General features: G+C 40.5%; 1 protein-coding gene and 1 long non-coding RNA gene across 2 annotated transcripts; one reads left to right on the forward strand and one right to left on the reverse strand.

Annotated features, from left to right (window-relative positions):
• Positions 1–1,302: 1,302 nt before the first annotated feature.
• On the reverse strand, positions 1,303–2,121 carry LOC129741281 (uncharacterized protein K02A2.6-like). Its single transcript, XM_055733006.1, has one exon. The coding sequence runs from the start codon at positions 2,119–2,121 to the stop codon at positions 1,303–1,305; it is 819 nt and encodes a 272-aa protein (XP_055588981.1).
• Positions 2,122–3,305: 1,184 nt separating this feature from the next.
• Positions 3,306–4,523, forward strand: LOC129741868 (uncharacterized). Its single transcript, XR_008736492.1, has 4 exons — positions 3,306–3,579; positions 3,709–3,796; positions 3,859–4,051; positions 4,122–4,523. It is a non-coding gene; the product is annotated as an uncharacterized LOC129741868 (long non-coding RNA).
• Positions 4,524–22,109: the final 17,586 nt, after the last annotated feature.

A 22,109-nucleotide genomic window follows, 5' to 3' on the forward strand; every position in this document is an offset into this window, starting at 1 on the left:
ACCTTCAAATTGATTCAAACTGAAGGCAAACAAGAACGATTTAATAATGGGTATGGCCTCCTTCGGCCTTCAACACCTCCTGCAAGTGCTTCGGTATACTTTCAACAAGGTTATGTAAGCGTTGTGGGTCGAGTTCCTCCCACGCATGCTCCATGGTATCAAAATAAGTACTTTTAATTTGTCACAACATTCTTATCAATCAGAGCATCGAGGATGGCCCACAGATTTTCGATGGGGTTCAGATCAGGACTTTGTGGGGTAGTTCAAGGGGTTTGATGCGGCAGGAACGGGAAAATGACTTCATCAGATTGGCCGTATGCTTCGGACCGTTATTCTGCTGTAAAACGAGGCGCTCTTCGAGGCCCGTCTTGATGAGGGATACCTCGAGGTTTTCCCGCAGGATATTGAAATATGACTCAGCTGTCATGACTCCGTCAATTTTTACCAAATTGCCCACACCACCCTGTCGTGTCCCGAAGCCACTTCGCCTTCCATTTGGGTTTTGTCGGCCATATTTGCTTTGGTAGGATTGTCCATTTTTTAAGGCAACACTTGTGACGTCTATCGCAATCAACAATTACCAACAGAATGACCAGTTACTCTCCGCTGCTCTCGTATCTGACCGGCTAGCTTCAACGTTGACTTATGTTATCTCTTTTCTGCTTTCAAATGGTATAGAGATAAGTTATTGACTTCTCTTTCAGCTTATCCGAAAGAGCGGAGGGATTGTATTTTGCGTTTCTCCATACATATTTTTTAATAGTATTTTTTTTTTTTTTTTTAAGCCAAAGGAACTATGCGTTCGTTGCACTGATCTAAAAACTATCTTATTTTCCATTTTCCTTAATTGCCTAATATTGTTGGATATAGCTGGCATTTATATTTATCCCACTTGCTCTATTCACTACAATACTCTCCTTGTCTACACTCCCTTTTTGCTTTATTCAAGTCTTTTCATCAGTACAAATACGTTTAAAGTTTTGTTTTTAATCCCAAATTTATAAAAAATCCTTCATATTTATTTAAAATTTTCAAGCAATACATTTTCGTATCTTTCTTTAATCATAACGTCCTATTCTGAGGAAACTCAAATTTGTGTGCAATGTTTTCTTATTCCGCGGTGAACAACTCAAAAGTGGATTTAAAAATTTTAGCGTGTTTAAATGTCAACATTCATTCAAATCATTGATCAGCTGTTTGTTTTCTCGATTTTAGTAATCTCGTCTCGTCGTAGTTCGAATAACTAGTTTTTTTTATAAGATTTAGTGATACAAAAGAAAGTTTAGTTATACAACAGAAGATTCAGTTGAATATGGAGTACACAAATTGATCCCCAAATCTTGCCGGTCTTCTAGTGATGCGTTGAGCCCGGACTGAACCTTCAGGGCTGGAACCTCTAGCTGCTAAATCCGGGATTCGCTGTTCCGTTGTTTCGTCCCCGTCAGGCATGTTACTCCAATCAACTTTCTGAACATCTCGAACATTGCGCTCATACTCAACTCCAGTCGGACTCATCACCACAACCTTTGCTCCATGACGTGCTACAACTTGGAATCGCTCCGAAGAGAAGGTAGGATCAATTTTGGATTTTCTTTCTTTTGCGAGATATACTTTGTCTCCAATCTGAACTGATGATTCCTTGGCTCCTCTAGCCGAATCGGCATATTGCTTACTAGCCAGTTTAGCTGCAGCATCTTTCTCTCTTATATCAGTGCGATCTAAAGTTTTCCTATTGAAATCATTCCATAAACTTGGAAATGTTCCACGAAATTTTCTTCCCACCATCAACTCGAACGGGGTGACATTGAGGCGTGAGTGTGGGATCAAAGTATTATGATGGTGCACATACTTATTTAATGCCATCCTCCAGTTAACGCTATCTAATTTCGCTGCTGATACAGCTTTAATTACAGCTTGATTGTGCCGTTCAACTAATCCGTTCGACTGTGGACTGAGTGGAATCGATTTATTAATTCGCACTCCTTTTGTTTCCCAGAAGCTTATAAAAGCCGTACTCTTAAATGGGGGTCCATTGTCGCTTTGTATAACACGCGGCAGTCCCCATAATTTGAACACCTCGCAGAGAGCAGTGTTCGTTGATTCAGCATCCTTATTTTTCATTTCCACTATATTCAAATATCTAGAATATGTGTCCACTGTTATCAGGAAATCGTCAGATCCAAATCCAGGTAAATTCAAAAAATCGATTTGTATTATCTCCCATGGTTCCATAGGCAGTTCTCGACTAGACAGTGGTACCGGGGGACATTTTTTAGAAAGAAGAGAGCAAGTGTTGCACCCTTTAACATACTTTTCCACCTCTGTTGCCATTCCCGGCCACCAGAAAAATTCACGCATAATCCGCTTCATTGCGACCTGGCCTACATGACCACAATGAGCGGATTTCATTGCCTTCTGTCGCAATACAGCAGGGAGTACAATACGATCATTTTTGAAAACCAACATACCTAAATGATGAAGATTTTTCTTGTGCGGTTCATATTTCTTTAAGGTTGCTGGCCATTTGCCTGAATCCAGAGCTTCGCATAAAGTCAGCAATTCATCGTCATGATCGGCTTCAGCCTCCACTTCTCCTAGTGTTATTTCCATATTGCCTGCATCTAGGGTGAACAAAATATGATTTCCATTGTCTTCTTCAAATGGCACATCACTTTGTGTTTGCTGGATTAGACGTGAAAGTGCGTCTGCTATGTTATCTTTGCCTGAAATTGGATCTACTGAATAGGCGTTAAACTAAATCAAGTTTGCTTACCTGCAACCCTCGAGATCTCAAAATCATAAGGTTGAAGTCTTAGGGCCCATGTCGAGGCACCGGAACACTTTCGGACGCGGTTAGAGAACCCGAAAACACTTTTTGATTGAACTGAATCAAACACTTTATTTTTCGGTACGATTTGGGGGGTAGTTTATTTGAGCGAAGTGTATAGCACGGCGGATTGGTTTGAACTGTGTTGACTATCATAGCTTAAGTTGCGAACAGGAGAAATGAATATAACACAAAAACCTTTCGCATTCTTCTAATACACACAATTACAGTTTTTGCTAGTATTGATTTCAACAAGTAAAGAAAGCTTCAGTTCGAGCAGTGAACAGAGCTTATATCCATCGGAAAGCATTTTTAGATCACTTTCGGATGGATCTAACTTTGACGTTCTGCTGTGCGATGTTATTTTTTCTGTTTCCATATTTAAATACTAACACAAATAAGCGGAGCGGTTTTACTCAAACATATGCCGCCCGCCTTGAAATACTATTTCAACATCTAATTCTAACGGTACTGTTTACAATATTCTTCCTTGTCCACAGTTTTTTCATAACGGTACTATTATCGCTGTGTGCCCTTAAGATGCGAATTATTGCGTTTTGTTTTGGTCGTGTTTAACATAGTGTAGTGTAATGTGGTGTATTTTATTGTTGCTGTTGGACCTGCTGCTGTTGTTAGGCTGGACCGGAGCCGCGCTCACTGGACAATATTTCTGTTTGTTTCGGATTGGCTGCTGAACTATCTCATCGATTTCGCTGTTGGCTGCTACTCGACGTGTTCCCTCTCGGTATTCGGTAGGTATCACTTGCTGTTTGTTAGTGGCAATACGGTGATTTGGACTTTGATCTTCCTGCAGTACCCGTCTTCTTATTCCGCTTGTTTTCTTCCGGTTGTAACGATTGCTTGTGTTTTTGTTGTTTTAGCTCTCCCAGTGTGGCGATTAGATCCTGGAACAAATTCAATGGATTCGACAGGTTTACGGAATCCCAGCGGGCGCAATGATGTTATCAGGTAAGTAATCAGTGAAGTTTATTGCTGCTTAGATTGATCCAGAAGTTTGTTTTTCTTCGTAGAGAAAAAAATTGCTGTCGTTATTTGCGTGTTGGATGATGATGGTAAATTGCTCCCGTAACTTGGATTGTAGGCTCTATCAAAATGATACGACTGGATGGCTGCTTCGGATCGGATCGCATTTGACATCGGTTGCATGTGACGTAGAAAATCCGTATTCTTTACTCCAAAGGTGAAATGCAAACGGAATTTCCGGTGAGCATTAAGACATTATCGGCGATCGCAATAGATTTGTTTGCCTACATTGTTGATTGCATCATTACAGCAATGCCTGATTCGGTTCAATCCCTGAAGGTGAAGGGTATACACGGCCGGTGCAGATGGTTAACAACTCAAAGTTGACCCTGGGTATGCTGAACTAAAATCTGGTGGTGTGGAGCTACGGGGGACACAGGCAGGAGATCACTAGCAGATGCCTATGATGGATCTGGTCCTCGTCAGCTGCAGATTTTCCCATATAGTGTGGCTGTGTAGTATGGTGAAAATGACGACATGTAGCTGCAGAACTGCTCACGATGCTCCGGCCCGACCGAGTGGTGATCTGGAGATGGCAGATGGATCTCGATTTGGATAATTGCCTCGTCGACCTTCGCTCGCCTTGGTAATTCAGGACTGCCGGACAGTTGGATCGAACCTTCAACGACCGATGGAATGATACCTGGGTGCAGAGGGGAACTGCTTAGCATTTTCAAAAAAAAAAAACTCAAAATACGAGAAACTTTCCTGAATGCGGAGATGTTGGATCTCCGCACACCTCTCCACGACGTCTGACCTTTTTATTCAAATGATGACATCCTTCTAAGGGGAGCCATTTCCGATGGCGAAGTGACAACTTCAAGCGGTGGGACATTCTTAAGGGTTTATGATTTCCACATGATTCGATTCTTTAACCGATATAACGAGGAACTACAATAGGTATGCTTGGCTCTTCAAGAAAGGAGGATATGAGGAACTTCAAACGTTTCTAGTAAAGGTTCTTCAATCGATATGAACTCTAGGCGGCAGGGGGAACTTAAAACAATATGATTTAGAATGATAATGTGGACTTAAATCAAAACATGTACTCCATTTGCAGCCTTCATGGTCTCATGCAAATTTAGAATGCTTCATAACGAATCTTAAGACGTTTTGATTGGTATGATAGACAATATTATTTTTCTTATCGATGACTTAATGAGAAAAGAGCTTAATAAGGAGGTATGCTTAAATTTGTAACTTAAAAGATTTAGAATGATCTATAGTTTTAGCTTTATAAGATTTTTCCCGACTTGATCGACTTCATCTGTTGAGCAAATATCTTGCGTTGAACAACGATGTGACTGACTGACCAAACGGAACAACAGATTTTATGAAATTTGGCAAATTCCTCTGTATAACTAACGCATTCTGTTTTACAAAATCTAAAGGAGATTCATCTCTACTGGGCTGCAGTTTCAATCTAGAAGTTACTTGGAGAAATAGTCATTCAAATTGACCGTTTTTCTAGGTTGGCTTCGGTAAGGGTTGCTGACACAAATCATTTCCGACACGAAACTGACTCATTCTTGGGTAGGGTTCTGACCAAACGTTCTGATTCATTTCTGACTGTGGGCTCATGGAAAATCTTTTCGCATATCGATTCTTCCATGGAGTTGGTGTTCGTAGCCCAACATGTTTCCAGCTTCTGGAATCGTATAAGTCTTTTTTGTAGTTGCTTGTAGAACAGATCATAGTGTGGGAAACGTGTTGATGAGATTTTACCATTCGACCTGACACAATCCAACCAAACACTGTATTTTGGAGCGTGGGACCATTCTTAGTGACCTTTCTTCGTGCATCCTTCAACAAGTCCAAGTAATACTCGGCACCAATGATGACATCAATCGGCTTTGACTCGTGGAAGAAAGGATCAGCTAACGATTCAGAATCGGGAAGCGACATGACCGGAGGATCAAACGACGTCGAAGGTAGATAAAGTGTAAGGTTAGGTAACACGAAGAATTGCATAGTTTCTTGGAAATTAGATATTTTTGGTGAACGTGGACAGACTTCAGCATGTATGGACTTCGTCGAAACCGACTGAGACGACCCAATACCCTGAACTGACAAATATGTAGGCGCTTCTTTCAACTTCAGCTTTCTAGAAAACTCTTGGGACATCAAGCAGTGTTGCGAACAAGAATCTAACAAGGCTCTAGCAATCTGAGCGGTACCGTAACGGTCCTTAATCTTTACAAGAGCGGTAGGGAGCAGAATATTCGAAGCAGACTTAACAGGTAGTGCGACGTAGCTGTGGCTTGTGCTTGGCGTTGGCGAATCGTTTCGTGTGCTTGTATTTGGTGAATTGTGTGTTGCATTTTGTGTTTGAGTGTGTGTTTCCGTAACTATTGGCATGGTGTGACTTTGCTGTTGATAAGTTTGCTGTGGATAAATATGGGTGCTTTCTTGATTAGAGGGTTGTGCAATTGACTGTTGACTGAGTCTCGGATTCGACGGATTCGGAACGGAGGATCGCGTAGCATGCAACATTGTGTGATGCCTTTGTTGACATAATCGGCAACTGCTACGAGTGCAGTTCGTCGCAAAATGTCCAGGCTGTAGACAATTTCGACAGACTCGACTTCGATTGGCTGCTTCAACGCGTTCTGATATCTTAAATCGAAGGAATCTTTGGCAGTGAAACGGTGAGTGCCATGTTTCGCTACAGAACGGGCATCGTGAATCCGATCGGATGGTTGTATGGCAAACTGTTGATCTTGTCTGACGTGCTTCGGATGGTGGACTTCTTGCAGAGGTGATTGATTGAAGAACTAAGCAGTGACCTTGCAAGAACAGTAGCAGCTCTTCGTACGTTGGGACCTCCTTAGACCCGTAATGCGTCTCCCATTGGCGCAATGTTGCAGAATCTAGTCTAGCGCACAACATGTAGACTAGTATTGTACTCCAGGACTCCGTATGCTCGCCGATTTTCTGCAACATCATCAGGTTTTTCTCAAACTCGCTGATAAGGAAGTTCAGACCGTCGTAGTTCTCCTTTTTAAGCGGTTCGAGGGCGAAGAGAGCGTCGAGATGAGCCTTGACTATTAGCTTTTTGTTTTCGTAGCGGACTTCCAACATTTTCCAGGCGACGTCGTAGTTTGCCTCTGACAGCTCGATGTTGTTTATTTCCTTCAGTGCATCACCATGCAGAGAGGAACGGAGGTACGTGAACTTGTCCATTTTCGTCAAATGCTCGTTGTCGTGAATGAGACTACGGAAAGAATCTCTAAACGTAACCCATTCTCTGATTGTTCCGCTGAAGGACGGCAAACGAATCTCGGGCAGCTTCACTCTGGACGTATTCCCTGACGCAGACTGACTTTGGCTGTTGCTGGTTGTGTTTAGCCCTAAGGCATCCTTATCGCCTTGAAGTCTGAGGAGGTCACCTCGAATTGCAAAGTATCGGTCATCAAACTGCTGCAGAATTTTGTCGTTCTCTTCTTCGCGCTGTTTTGCAATCTCCCCTTTGACTTCGCTGTCAGCATCTTTCTGCTCTTTCTCGGACGCTTCGTCCAGCAACATTTCAATCTTGCTCCGTACTTCGCAAAATTCACTGTACACCGTATCAATCACTTGCAACCTTGAACTTAATTGGCACCGATCACTACCGATGTGATAGGTTTGGATAAATCTATCAGTACCATCAAAAATCACATACAACTGCCGCTCACGTTTTTTGCATAAACTGGGTTTCGGTCACCGTTCCTTTTATCTTCTCGATTTTCGGTTGATTTTTCTCGGTGATTTTAAAAATAACTTCCATTTAGTTTACGTTTCGGTTTACTTTATTTAAAATTTTCAACCATCTTCAGAAACTAAAGCTATTATACGCCTGCTGGGGCAATCAAATTTTAATTTTCGCAGTCACTGTTGTTGCTGCTGCTGCCGCTAACTGTCGACGCTACTACTGTTTTCCGCCTGACTTCCGCGTCGTCTTTTTCTCGTAGCTTTTTCCACAGACCGTTGTAGACACTTGAGATACCTCACGTTTTTGCAAAGCCTTAAGCGTACTTCTCGACATTGCAACACTTTTTGTAATCTGACACAGGCTTCAAAATTTCAACGAATTCAAACTTGTACCACCAGACAAGCTCTTAAACTGACACGATATTTCTGACACAGGCTTAATATCTGGAAAGGTTCCAAACGATTTGGATTCAGACTCGATTTCTTCTGACTTAATTTCCGACAATATTTCAGACAAAATTGCTGACAATATTCAGACAAGAATTCTGACGCGAGCTTATTTTGAGACTCAGACTCAATTCTGATAAGTTTCAGACAAGATTTCCGACAGTTTTCACTTAAGAATACCGACACAAACTGATTCAGACTTAATTCTGACAAGCTTTTCGACTTCAACTTGGTATTTTCTGACAAATTCAGACTTGATTCTGACAATTTTTCAAACTCAAACTTAGACTCAGTTTCAAATTCTGACACAATCTTAAATTCTTAAACAAACATGTGATTTTCCGACAAATTCCAACACCTTGGACCCAATCCGTCCAGTACTGAATAATTCTGACCAAAATATCTGACTTGCACCTTCTGTGCTTCTGACTTGCACCTTAATGTGCTCTGACATGCACCTTATGTGCTTCTGATTTAGGGTATTTGCACTTAAATTTTATCAACTCTACGTTCCATCCGATCGCGACGCGAATTACCGAGACTAGCAACCCGATATTGACAGCAGCGAGTGGGCACAACCAATAAAAATTGCAAAGTAGAAATGCCAATAATGAACCAAGACCAATTTGTAGTTACGGACAGGGCACACACTTCATGCAACTAAAAGACCAATTCACACTTAAAATCTTTATTGATTCGCACTTTCTTTGGCCTCATGCACCAAGCCAGTAAATACTTCCTGCTTTTAAGATTCCACAAAAACTGCTCCTTCAGACGCTGCGTCGGATGCTGGTTGTAAATCAGCTGACCTCTGCTGCGTTGCTGACCGATCAACCTCAGGTATCGGCTTCACTCCGCTAGTAGGTATCCGGTAGAAATGTCCCGATATCGCGATGGCTGACACTTTTTCCGATGCACTTAATTGCATCCAAGCCAAGCGTAAATGGCGAATAATTAGATGCACTTTTATTGTTCTATGACACAATCACTTCTGTTCGATTGTTCACTTGTGCTATGGCGATTTTGTGAACCCAAAATGGTTCACACCTTTGCTGCTGTCGAGCTAAGTCCAACTTTACTTAAGTCCGATTTTTGTTCCAGAACCACTTTTCCGGACGGTCATCCGGCTCGAAGGACCAAATGTCGAGGCACCGGAACACTTTCGGACGCGGTTAGAGAACCCGAAAACACTTTTTGATTGAACTGAATCAAACACTTTATTTTTCGGTACGATTTGGGGGGTAGTTTATTTGAGCGAAGTGTATAGCACGGCGGATTGGTTTGAACTGTGTTGACTATCATAGCTTAAGTTGCGAACAGGAGAAATGAATATAACACAAAAACCTTTCGCATTCTTCTAATACACACAATTACAGTTTTTGCTAGTATTGATTTCAACAAGTAAAGAAAGCTTCAGTTCGAGCAGTGAACAGAGCTTATATCCATCGGAAAGCATTTTTAGATCACTTTCGGATGGATCTAACTTTGACGTTCTGCTGTGCGATGTTATTTTTTCTGTTTCCATATTTAAATACTAACACAAATAAGCGGAGCGGTTTTACTCAAACAGCCCATGCTTCGGCTCTTGAAACAGCCCTTTTTCCAATGCGATGTAAGCCATTAAAGATGAATTGATTTGCCTCTGCGTCCGTTAGAATGGTGAACGAGTGATTCATTAAATAAAATGAAAATCGCTCTACTCCCCAAACAACAGCCAGCGCCTCCTTGTGAGTCTGGGGATATTTCTTTTCGACTGATGACAACGCCTTGGACGCACAAGCGATTAACCTTGGAGTGCCAGCTTTATTATATTGGACGAGCACAGCTCCAAGTCCGATAGAGGAAGCATCTACTATTAACTCTGTTTTGTCCGAGGGGCAATAATATCCTAGTCTTTTAATATTTTCCAAAGCCTTATTTTTTAAATATTGAAATTCCTTTTCCTCTTCTGGTGTCCAATAGAATTTTTCAGATTTGGCGAGCGTTCTCAATCTATCTGTTTTTGTAGCTCTATGTAGAATAAATTTGTCTGTGAAGGTTAATAATCCGAGGAAACTTTTTACTTCCCCACAGGTCTCTGGTGTTCTGAAATGTTTGATAGCGTTGAGTTTCTCTTCTTCAATCATCCAACCGGATGCCGTAAGAGTGAATCCCAAGAATTTGACGTTTTGACTTCCAAACACGCATTTGCTGTGATTGATTCTGACGTTATGGGCAGAAAGCTGTTCGAGTACTGCGGACAAATGAGTATCATGTTCCTGTTTGCTTTTACCGTACACCAAGATATCATCAAGATAATTTTTAACTCCATTGCAGCCTGCCAGGATTACTCGCTGCATTATCTCTTGGAAGATGTCCGGTGCGTTAGTTAAACCAAAACATAATCTTTTACACCGGAACATCCCAAACTCCGTGAAAAAGTTGGTGAGGTGTCTCGAGCCTTCGTCTAACTCCACATGGAAGTACGCGTTGGACAAATCAATTGTCGAATACCATGTCGCGCCATCCAGGTCCGCCAAAATACTTTCCAAAGTAGGCATACTAAATGGTGTTCTGTGAATATATTTATTAGGTCCTCTGAGGTCTATTACTAGACGAATATCGTCTTTCCCCTTAGGGACGACAATCAGAGAGGAGCAAAACGATACATCCATCTCAATGGTAACTGTTTCAATTATATCTGCTAATACGAGTTGATTCAAACGTTGTTCAACTAGCGGTTTTAATGCAACCGGAATATTCATAAATATGTTTCTACATGGTTGAACTGATCTGTCGTAATCAATCTTAACAGGTGCTATATTGAATTTCGGAAATGGTTGGGAGCAATCTACAACAGCAATTTCCCCAGCCTCGGTATTGTAGTTTTGGAGGTTGTTTTCGTTAACAGGAACATTAACTCCCATCATCAGGATGCTATACCGCAAGGCTGTGGTTCTACTCAACAAGGATTTACATGCTTCGATAACGTAAAATTTTTCTACCAACACCGGGCGGTTGACTGAAATAAAAAGCGGTGCTTCGAACGTGCCTCTAACGTCGATTGGCTTTTTACTTGCATATGCTTTCAACGGTATGTCGGATGTGCTACTGATATTGTACAATTGTACTCTTGATTGCTCTCTCTCTAATAACTTATCGAATATTTCTGTTGTCACAGTGTTAACTTGTGCTCCAGAGTCTATCAAGAAACTACAAGTCAATCCCGCTAGTTGAACTGTAATCATGCCATCTTCTGCCGAGTAGTTGGAACCAGAATTTACAGAGATGTTTGCAATGGGAGCCTGTTTAATTACATCAATGGAATATCAAAAAAAATGAATCAGTTTTCTAGTTGAATTCAGTTATCTTTAATTAATTTTTGATAAGTGTCATTAAAATGAATGTAATTCTAACAAATGTATTTCACTGTCCCGAAAATTAAATGGTTGCGCAAACAAAAAACAAAATTAAAAATTAATTCTAATAAAAAATAAAAACAAGTATACTTAGTTTAGTCGATATTTACACGTACGTTTGCTTCGGCTGTAAGTTCATCTTCGGTTTTCTCTACTAGTGCTATCTTCTTCGTTTCGATAAGTTGTTCGGTAGATTCTAGCTGTCGTTTTTCACCTGTTCGAAATGATGTGGGTAAGGGCTTCTGAAATATTCCAGGGCACGCACGTTGAATGTGACCATAATCTCGGCATTTATAACATTGTTTGTTAACGGCATCGCACTGGGATGATGAGTGATGCCAACTATTGCATCGAGCGCAACGTTCCTGTGGTTCCTGATCCAGCTGTCGCTGTCGGAAAGGAGCAGCTTTCCAACGTGGGTTCCAAACGTTCGTGTTACGAGTTCCCAAAAAACGGTTACGTGCTCGTCCGCGCTGACCAGAATTCGATTGCCAAGATCCAGATGGTACCGATGATACTTTATCCGCACTAGAAATGTGCGCAATTGCAGCTGACGTTTGTTTTCCGTGTTTCATCTCAAAGAACTGTTCGTTTAATCTAATAGTTTCGATTTTTCGCACTTTATCAACCAGGTCAGTGAATTTTCCATCACCACCTAGCATTTCTAAAGCTGTTACACGAACTTCTTTATTTCGAGCGTGAGCTGCCACTGTGCTCACAATTTCAGAGAACTCCTTGCCTTCTCCGAAATCGCACATTCGTGCGGTTGTCCCAACACGATGTATGAAACACAAATCGGATTCACCAGGTTCTTGTTCCATCATTGTTAATCTTCTTCTTTGCAGCATTATATCCGAATCAGAGTTAAAATAAGCATTTAAACGACTCAACGCATTTGAGAATGGAAAATTTTCCGCAATGGGGTCATCCTTTGCTGATTTCGTGTTACGAAATATTTCGAGCAGACGACTTCCTGCCTTTAGCTTGAAAATTGTAAACTGTACACTCTCGTCAACAATTCCAGCTAACTTAAGAGCATCTTGCAGAAGCTCTTTCCACTGCTCAAAATAATGCCGAGTTATCTCTTCGTTCTCCTTAGCTGATCTGCATTCGGGAATGCTAATTGATGCTATGGACATTTGATTAATGGATGCCAAAAATCGTGATTCCTCGATCGAAGATCCGGTATTATGTGTTCGGTGTACATGTTCAGTTGCATTACTTGCTGTTGGTTTCCGGGTACTGGATGGGCCCAGTTCACGATTAAAATCGTCGCTATCTATTTCCGAAGGAGCTTGCGAAGGCTTGGTCAGTCGCGTTTGAAGGGAAAGAATAGTCTCACGCGCTTTCTTGAGTTCGTATTTCAAAGAAGCATTCGCAGCTTTCTCATCATCCAACTGTTTTGAAACTTGTTGCAGTTTTGAAGTTTTCTTTTTCGATACACTGTAATCAAAGTATACGAACATTAAAAAATATTTTAATTCAAGACCTTACAATTATCCAAAGTTTTATCTCTCTTTTTTTAGAAGAAACCAAGGGTTTAGTTTAGCTGTTCAGTCTCAGGATGTAAACCGAGATGAACATATTTTCTTAATATATATATATATATTTTTAGAGCTTCATTGACACATTGCTTCTCTCTCTTTTTTTTTTTTTACTGTTCAGTCTCAGGATTTCAACCGAGCTGAAAGTATTTTCTTTAATTGTTTGGAGAGCTGACAGAAACTTTGTCACTTGCTTTTAATTTTTCATCCGTATCAAATTGAACAAGAGACTCTCGCTCACAAATTTCAAATCAACTAGAGAACTCTCGCTCTTTCTTACCAAGGTCAGAGATCTCTCGCTCTGCCTTACATTTCATTCGCCGGTCAGAGATCTCTCGCTCTGCCTTACATTTCATTTGCTGGTCAGAGATCTCTCGCTCTGCCTTACATTTCATTTTCCGGTCAGAGATCTCTCGCTCTGCCTTGATTTTTTTTGTTTTATACGACCCTTGCAATAACACAGATTTCGATCTTGACGGCATTTTTTTTCTTTACGCTTGGCCTAGTGACTATTCCGTCAGATCTCCAACAATTATTTCACTTTGCCTGGGGTTTTATTTTAATACTTACCGAGCGGTTTCGGTACCGCCTGCGCCATTGTCGTGTCCCGAAGCCACTTCGCCTTCCATTTGGGTTTTGTCGGCCATATTTGCTTTGGTAGGATTGTCCATTTTTTTAAGGCAACACTTGTGACGTCTATCGCAATCAACAATTACCAACAGAATGACCAGTTACTCTCCGCTGCTCTCGTATCTGACCGGCTAGCTTCAACGTTGACTTATGTTATCTCTTTTCTGCTTTCAAATGGTATAGAGATAAGTTATTGACTTCTCTTTCAGCTTATCCGAAAGAGCGGAGGGATTGTATTTTGCGTTTCTCCATACATATTTTTTAATAGTATTTTTTTTTTTTTTTTAAGCCAAAGGAACTATGCGTTCGTTGCACTGATCTAAAAACTATCTTATTTTCCATTTTCCTTAATTGCCTAATATTGTTGGATATAGCTGGCATTTATATTTATCCCACTTGCTCTATTCACTACACACCCCAAGAAAATCACCCCCACACCATCACGTTACCTCCTCCGTGCTTGACTGTTCCTTGGATATGGCGATCTTGGAGCTCCTCACCCGACTTGCGCCACATATGATCCCGCTTCTTCCGGTTTAATAGCTCGAATTGGGATTCGTTGGCCCACAACAATGTTTTCCAGTACTCGATCCGTTTATCGGCGTGTTCCTTGACGAACTTGAGCCGCTTAGCCTTGTTCACCTGGCTGATGAAAGGCCTTCTCACTGCGATCTTTCTATGGTACTCCTTTGCATGGATGCGGCGACGGACAGTACAACGCAATACCGAAAATTTGAGCTCTTCCTGTATCTGCCGGATCGTTATTATTGCGTTTTCCTTCACTTCAAGAATGATTTTCTTGTCCGTTCTAGCATCTGTCTTGGGCTTCAGTCCTGTTCCTGGGCGATCCATCTCTGATCCGAACGTTTTCATCTTCTTCATGATTTTTAATACCGCTGTCTTGCTGATTTCGTAGTGCTTGGCCACTTCCCGGTGCGTTTGACCGTTATTCACATCACGAACAACCAGTTTCCGGATGGACAACGGAATAGAACCAGAAATTTATGCGTTCTCCATATTCTACAACTCATTCGAATGTAGACACCTGTTTGAATACTCCAGAGCCAAGCCAGTTGTTTATGAAACGTCAAAATACACAAAACAAACTAATTCGAGGGGCCTCGCGATGGAAACTTTTCGAAATTAGATTGATTTTTGAGTTGGACACTTTATTTTGCCCATTTTTTTTTTGGAATATTAATTTTTTTTTTCTATCAGAAAAACTTTCTTTTTTTACCAGCGCAACATTAACAAAAATTAAAAAGAACATAATAAACAATATTTTAAAAATGATTACGATGTGTTTTCGGTGAATTTAAACCAGAAAAATAGAAGAAATGATAAAAAAGTAATTTGGACACTTTATTTTGCCCCTCACTGTAAAACACATACTTTTCTAAGCAATAATTTCAACGAGTTCATGCGTCAACAAGTAGGCTTGATTGAAATCAGAACGACAACATCAATATTTGGACCATCTCCAGCCATATTGACGGAAAAGGTTAAAAAAAATTGTTTGTTTTGTTATGTTTTTTATGTACAAACATAGACATTTTTTGTCATAATGTAGTAGGTATGTTGTAGTATGTTCGGCAGTGTCAAACTGCATAGATAGCAAGAGATATCAGAGGAAGGTCAAACATATATAATCGAATCTTGTATTTTATTAAATGTATTTATCTAAAGGGTGATACGGTCAAATTTTGGTCAAGGGAAAACGCGTGTAAATCGGTGTAGATCGCCATTTTAAACCCACCATTCCTGCTGCAAATGAAATCAAAAACTACGAATCTGTTTCGCCGCTTTCTTATTGGATATCGGGACGCACTTCTCAAGCCAATTCGGAAGCTCTTTTCTCTGGCCACCAACGACTGATTGTTCCTGCATCAAGCCGTCCCGTTTATCGGTCAGGTGGTCCAGGGGGAGGCTTCCAATTGCCATTTCAAGGCAAGTATTTGTCCCATTTGAGCACTTCTTCCGGTCATGCATCATTGCCTTCTAGCCCCGCTTCATGCGCATCCGATGTTACTATTTTTTCGGCTTATTACGACAATCGAATTCTCGAGGACGTCAACTCATCGCTTCAACCTGCCACTAGCAACACCTCGGACAGCGAAACTATTTCGCCATATTCTAAATGGTCACCGGGACGCACCACTCATGCCAATTCGGAAGCTCTCTACTCTGGCCACCAACGATCGATTGTTCCTGCACCAAGTCGTCCCGTTTATCGATCAGGTGGTCCAGTGGGAGGCTTCCAATTGCCATGTCACGGCAAGTATTTGTGTCATTTAGGCATTTCTCCCGGTGATGTTTATATGCCTTCCAGCCCCGCTCCGTGTACATCGGATATGATTGTTTCTGTCGTCGAGGATATCAACTTAACGCTTCAGCCTGCCACTGGTTCACCGGGACGCAACGGATTGAGCACAATGGAGTCCCAAGAGCCCTTCGTCACAGTCGCGCAGTTTCCAGCCAGCGTCAACAGTCGTCCCGGCCCTGTGTTCGAAGAAGGCAACAAGGTTCTCCAGCCTGTGCGTTCAGGCAAGTACCCATATTTATTTCCCAATGCGTTCAGTGATTGCCCATCGCCTTCCAGCATGCGCCCCATTCATCATCGTAATACTGCGGAAACAACACATTGTACTACTGATCCGCATGGTTTGCGCGTATACTATCAAAATGTTCGTGGGCTGAAATCAAAAATCTCCGAGTGTTTTATCTCAACATCAGAGTTCGGTTACGATGTTTACACCTTTACCGAAACCTGGCTTGACTCTTCTGTACCTTCAAGTCAACTTTTCTGTTCAGAGTACACTGTTTTTCGTTGTGACAGAAATATTTCCAACAGTAGGCGTAGTCGTGGTGGAGGAGTCCTTGTAGCTATTTCGAACAAATATAGCTCATCCATCGTAACAATTGGAAATGCCAGTAGCATTGGAAACTTGTGGGTGAAAGTGTCTTGTGCACATAGTTCGTTTTTGATCGGCTTAGCGTATATTCCACCAGAAAAAAGCCAAGACATATCAATTCTAGATCTTCACGTGAATGCTCTTTCGGAAGCTAGATTGCAACATTCTTCATGCGGTATGATTTTTCTAGGCGATTTTAACCAACCTCAATTACTGTGGATCCCTGGTCATGGCAACAGCTTGTCGGTCGATTCCACATCAGTGATGAGTACGGCAAGTGCCTCTTTAGTGGATGGGACTGTCTTGAATGGAATGCATCAAAGAAACGGAATACGGAACCAGTATAATCGAATGTTGGATTTAGTATTCACTGATGAGTCTATTTTGATAAGCACCATCATCGAGGCCAGCGAAGTTGTTATTCCAATAGACGTGCATCATCCTCCGCTTGAGTTTGACATTTCTTTCCCAAAACCTGTAGGTTTTGTTGATGAATTCGATGCATCTGCTCGTAATTTCCGTCGTGCTGATTTTGAGTTAATGAACCGAGCGCTATCTGAAATTGACTGGACGATTCTCCAAAGATGTACTGATGTAGATATGGCTGTGAGTACATTCTGCTCCATTATGACTGAAGTTTTCGATAGTTCTGTACCGCTGGTTCGGCCTCCGCTCCGACCTCCTTGGACAAATATTCGACTAAAACGGTTAAAACGGCTTCGATCAAAATGGTTACGACAGTTTAGTAGCTCCCGCTGTCCGTTTATCAAAATGAAATTAAATGATGCCACCAGAAGATATCGGATCTACAATCGTTTTTGCTACCGTCGCTATTTGGATCGCACGCAATCTAAGCTTCGCCGCAACCCAAAAACGTTCTGGAAGTTTGTTAACAATAAAAGAAAGGAGTCTGGCCTACCTGCGATGCTTCATTTGAAAGACAGAACTGCCAAATCTTCTGCTGAGAAATGTAACCTCTTTGCCAGTCATTTTTCCAGTGTTTTTCCGATGCATTCGTTAAGTACAGATCAAATCAATGCAGCCGTCACTCTGTTACCCAGAGATGTGTTAGACCTCGACATCTTTGCGATTACTGAAGAAATGGTTCTTGATGCTATCAACAATTTGAAGTTTTCTACCTCAGCCGGAAAAGATGGAATACCTTCGTGCGTTTTGAAAAGATGTAGCGCCATACTAGTAAAGCCTCTAACTCTCATATTTAATCAGTCCTTCGATCAACTAAAATATCCTGACATCTGGAAAAGATCATTCATGAGCCCTGTGTTTAAAAAAGGTGACAAACAGGATGTGAGTAATTATCGAGGTGTCACGTCGCTTGCTGCCTGCTCGAAGGTTTTGGAGAGGATCGTCAATGATGTAATGTTTTCAGCGTGCCGGAATTGGATTTCGGAAATTCAGCATGGATTTTTTCCCAAACGATCAGTAACCTCAAACCTGACAGTGTTTACCTCATTATGTTTATCCAATATTGATGGCGGAAAGCAAATTGATGCTATATATACGGATATTACAGCTGCGTTTGATTCAGTGAATCACGAAATTTTGCTCAGAAAGTTACGTCGTTTAGGATTTTCGGAAAGACTGTGTATATGGATCAGAAGCTACCTAACAAACCGTCGTTTAGCAGTCAGAATTGGCTCCACTGAATCAACCGAATTCAATCCGATTGCAGGGGTACCACAAGGTAGTAATTTGGGACCATTATTGTTCACGCTGTTCTGCAATGATATAAACACGCTTCTTGCTGGATGTGGAGTACTCATGTATGCGGATGATCTGAAAATATTTCTGATCATAAACAGTCTTGCTGATTGCTACGAATTACAACAATACCTTGATACAGTAGTGAACTGGTGTGCTGTCAACTCTCTGGTTTTGAGTGTTGCTAAGTGTTGTATCATAACATTTGGACGCAGGAAACAGCCTTTCTTGTACGATTATAATATTGTTGGCGAACAATTACATCGTGTAGACCGAATAAAGGATCTTGGGGGCTGTTCACTAATTACGTAAGCACGATTTTGGAAATTTTCAACCCTCCCTCCCCCCTTAGTAAGACAAAAGTAAGATTTTTCGAAACCCCCCCTCTCCCCTAGTAAGATCTTACGTTTTTAATTCTATAAGAAATTGACATGTTTTTTTCAAAAACCAGCTTGAAAACATTAAAAATGTGTCATCCATGCTTCAAAGCAGAGCACTTTTTAAGTAAAACCTAATAACTGCATTTGAAAAGCATAATTCATACAAAACCGATGAAATGTCTTAAACGATTATAGAAAACGTTAAGTTTTGAGGACATAGCATGTTCGGGGTTACAATAATCTTCAATAAATTTCCACAATCGAATAAACAATATAAAAACTAAATTCCGATTTAAAACAAATGAGAGATCAGGTTAGAACAAGGTACCATAAAAAATGTTTTGTTTTTGAACTAAAAATCATAAAAATCTAAAAAAAAATATTCTATGCTACTAGAATTGGTGCGAAAATGTTTAACGACGATTACTTTGTTAATTAAGGGGGGGGGTAGGGTCTAACACTTTCAAAAAATCGATTTTTTTATTTTTTTATTTTCTTATTGTAAAACATTTCAAGAATGTTGTGTCAAATTTTCAAGTCAATTGAAGCAAAACTGTAGAAGTTATAGGCCTTTATCTCCTCCTATCTAATACTGCAAGAAAGCAAGAGCAGAAACTTCAAACGCGTTTTTCTCGAAAGCACATTTTTAAAATCCGTGGACATCGTCATTTGAAAACGTCTTATCCGATTCTTTTCAAATTTGGAACATATTTTCTACATATAAAATACCAGACCTCAACGTTTTTCTTTTTTGTTTTTTTTTACTTTGGGGAGATTTTACAGGAGAAAAATGGCGGATTTTTTCATGAAAAATCGTAGTTTTTACTTCAAACAGCCACAAAAATTTCATAAAAAAAATTTAAGTTAAATAAAAACGTTGGGGTCCAGAAAAATATCTATTAAAAATATTTTGCTCCGATTTTTTGACTTCAGATGATTCTGTGCTGAGATACAGTGTCCACCGCAAATCCTGTTTTCTAAAAGGCATCCTCGAAAGTGTTCCGTCACCGGCTCATTTTTCAATATTTTTCTACGAAAAAATTACTAAATGTTCTTTTAACAATGCTTTGAATAATGCAAAAAATTTGAACACATTTGTTTGAACGATAGCTCTAGAAAAAAAATCGTGAAAATGGTGTTTTTTTTATACCCGTTAGACCCTACCCCCCCCCTTAACCTAAAGCTGAGATTCACTTCAGGGATAAGCGATATAGTTTTACGATTTTTTTGGTAAATAGTTTGTAAAATTTAGAGTTGGTAGTGGCTTGGTTGGTATCACTGAAAAAAACTGTCTAGAAATTTATTATTAAAAATATCGATTTTTAAAGACTTCCACTTGATGAAGTCATTTAAAAAAAAAATGTTTACAAATCGTGGTGTCAGAACGCACCATTTCCCTTTTTGTTTCTATAAATTTTTCTATTAAAAAGATTGTTATGATGAAAAGCGAATAGCGACGATCTTTTTAAATAATATGATTCAGTGTTTCTGGTGACATGTTGGTTTGAATTGGATCTCTATTAATATTATAGAACCACCAACTTTTTTTTTATTAATTAAAACAGATTAAAAGATTAATAACATAACATCAAAAATTACCATCAAATTGGTAGGAAGAAATAAAAATAAAACTTAGTAATATGGTTTCGTATGGCTGTGACGAATTATCAATGTAACATTTCTTACGTAAGATTTTTGGAAACCCTCCCTACCCCCCTAGTAAGAGATCGTAAGCAAATGTGAAACCCCCCCACCCCCCTATGTGCTTACGTAATTTGTGAACGGCCCCTTGGTGTTATTTTAGACAGTCATATGACTTTTAAGCACCACTACTCTGCTACTATTGAAAAAGCTAACCGGATGCTGGGATTTATAATTCGTATGAGCAAAGAATTTACTGATCCTGCCTGCCTGCGAGCTCTATACTGCTGTTTGGTTCGTTCAACATTAGAATCTGCAAGCCTTGTTTGGTGGCCATTTGAAGCTGTGTGGATTGCACGTTTTGAAGCTATTCAAAGAAGATTTGTGCGATATGCTCTTTGGGAGTTGCCTTGGGAGAATCCTCTAAACCTGCCACCGTATGCCCAGCGTTGTGCTTTACTGGGTCTTCACACACTCTCGGATCGTCATGTCATCGGCCAATCACTGTTCGTGGCGAAGGTTTTACGAAATGAAATCGACTGTTCATGGTTGCTATCTCGCTGTAATATCTATGCTCCAGAAAGAGCTCTTCGAAATCGAGACTGGCTTTCACTCGAATCAAGAAGTACGCGGTATGGTAGTAACGACCCTTTACGGTCTGCAAAAATTAGCTTCCTACGATTTCATACGCTTTTCGACTTCAATGTATGTACCACAACCTTTAAACGTCGTATTGAATCTTATCTAAGAGACGAATTGAGAAATAATGATTGAAAAATCATCGCTCGAGCAATTTATTTATTTATGTAACCTTAAATTAAGTTTTATCATTAAGACAACTATGTCAGACGATTTAAAAGCAACAACAATAAACAATAAACAAAATCGTATATTTTAAAAATCAAATTAAATTTCTTTTTCAAGTTTAATTAGTATAAAATTCAGGAAAAATGTTCAGTTAGGCTTCCGCTTTTCCAAATCCGAATTGCCGGGCCTTACGCTTAACCCCTGCCATCAGATTTTGTACAGCCACCTGTCGTAACCGTAGCTTTAATCCATCTTCGCTGAAACAAGTGCCTCACTTCACAACGCAAACCGTCCGACGTCTTCATCGTAAAACATCTCTTCATAAACTGAATGCAATAACCTCAACGCATTTGTTTGGTCAATCGGCGTTGAGTGAACATCCTCTCTCTCTTTTTTTCCGTTCATGAGATAATAATGCACTTTAATAAATGTGCAGTTAGTTTTCACTAATTATTTTATATATCATTTTCTATCAAGAGCTTTCTCTACACCACCTTATCCACCTTCTTCGCCGCAGAAATCCAGTTTGCCTTGAACTGCTGCCCGTCCTAAGAAGTTTTTTTGGTCTTCTTTAGGTTCAGCTTGACAATAGCCCAGTATTTCTCAATTGGGCGGAGCTCTGGCGTGTTGGAAGGGTTCTTGTCCTTGGGAACCACCTGCACGTTGTTGGCGGCATACCACTCCATGGCCTTTTTACCGTAATGGCAAGATGCCAAATCCGGCCAAAACAGTACGGAACAACTGTGTTTCTTCAGGAAAGGTAGAAGACGTTTATTCAAACACTCTTTCACGTAAATTTCTTAGATGACAGTCCCGGAAGCTATGAAAATGCTGCTTTTCAAGCCACAGGTACAGATGGCTTGCCGAACCAGATATTTCTTCGCGAACTTTGACAGTTTCATGTGCTTGAAAATAACTGCTACCTTTCCCCTCCCTTTTGCCGTATAAAACTCCTGTCCCGGAAGCTGCTTGTAGTCGGCTCTGACGTCGTTTCGTCGTCCACGCAGTCAAACTTCGTCAGCATCGTCGTGTACAGCCTCCGGGATCGCGCTTTGACCGTCGTATTT

Source organism: Uranotaenia lowii, chromosome 2, assembly GCF_029784155.1.
Source record: "Uranotaenia lowii strain MFRU-FL chromosome 2, ASM2978415v1, whole genome shotgun sequence".
NCBI lineage: Eukaryota > Metazoa > Arthropoda > Insecta > Diptera > Culicidae > Uranotaenia > Uranotaenia lowii.

Bases quoted from the DNA above. Each gene is read 5' to 3' on its own strand.
- LOC129741281 (XM_055733006.1), bottom strand. From the start codon at position 2,121: ATGAAAAATAAGGATGCTGAATCAACGAACACTGCTCTCTGCGAGGTG.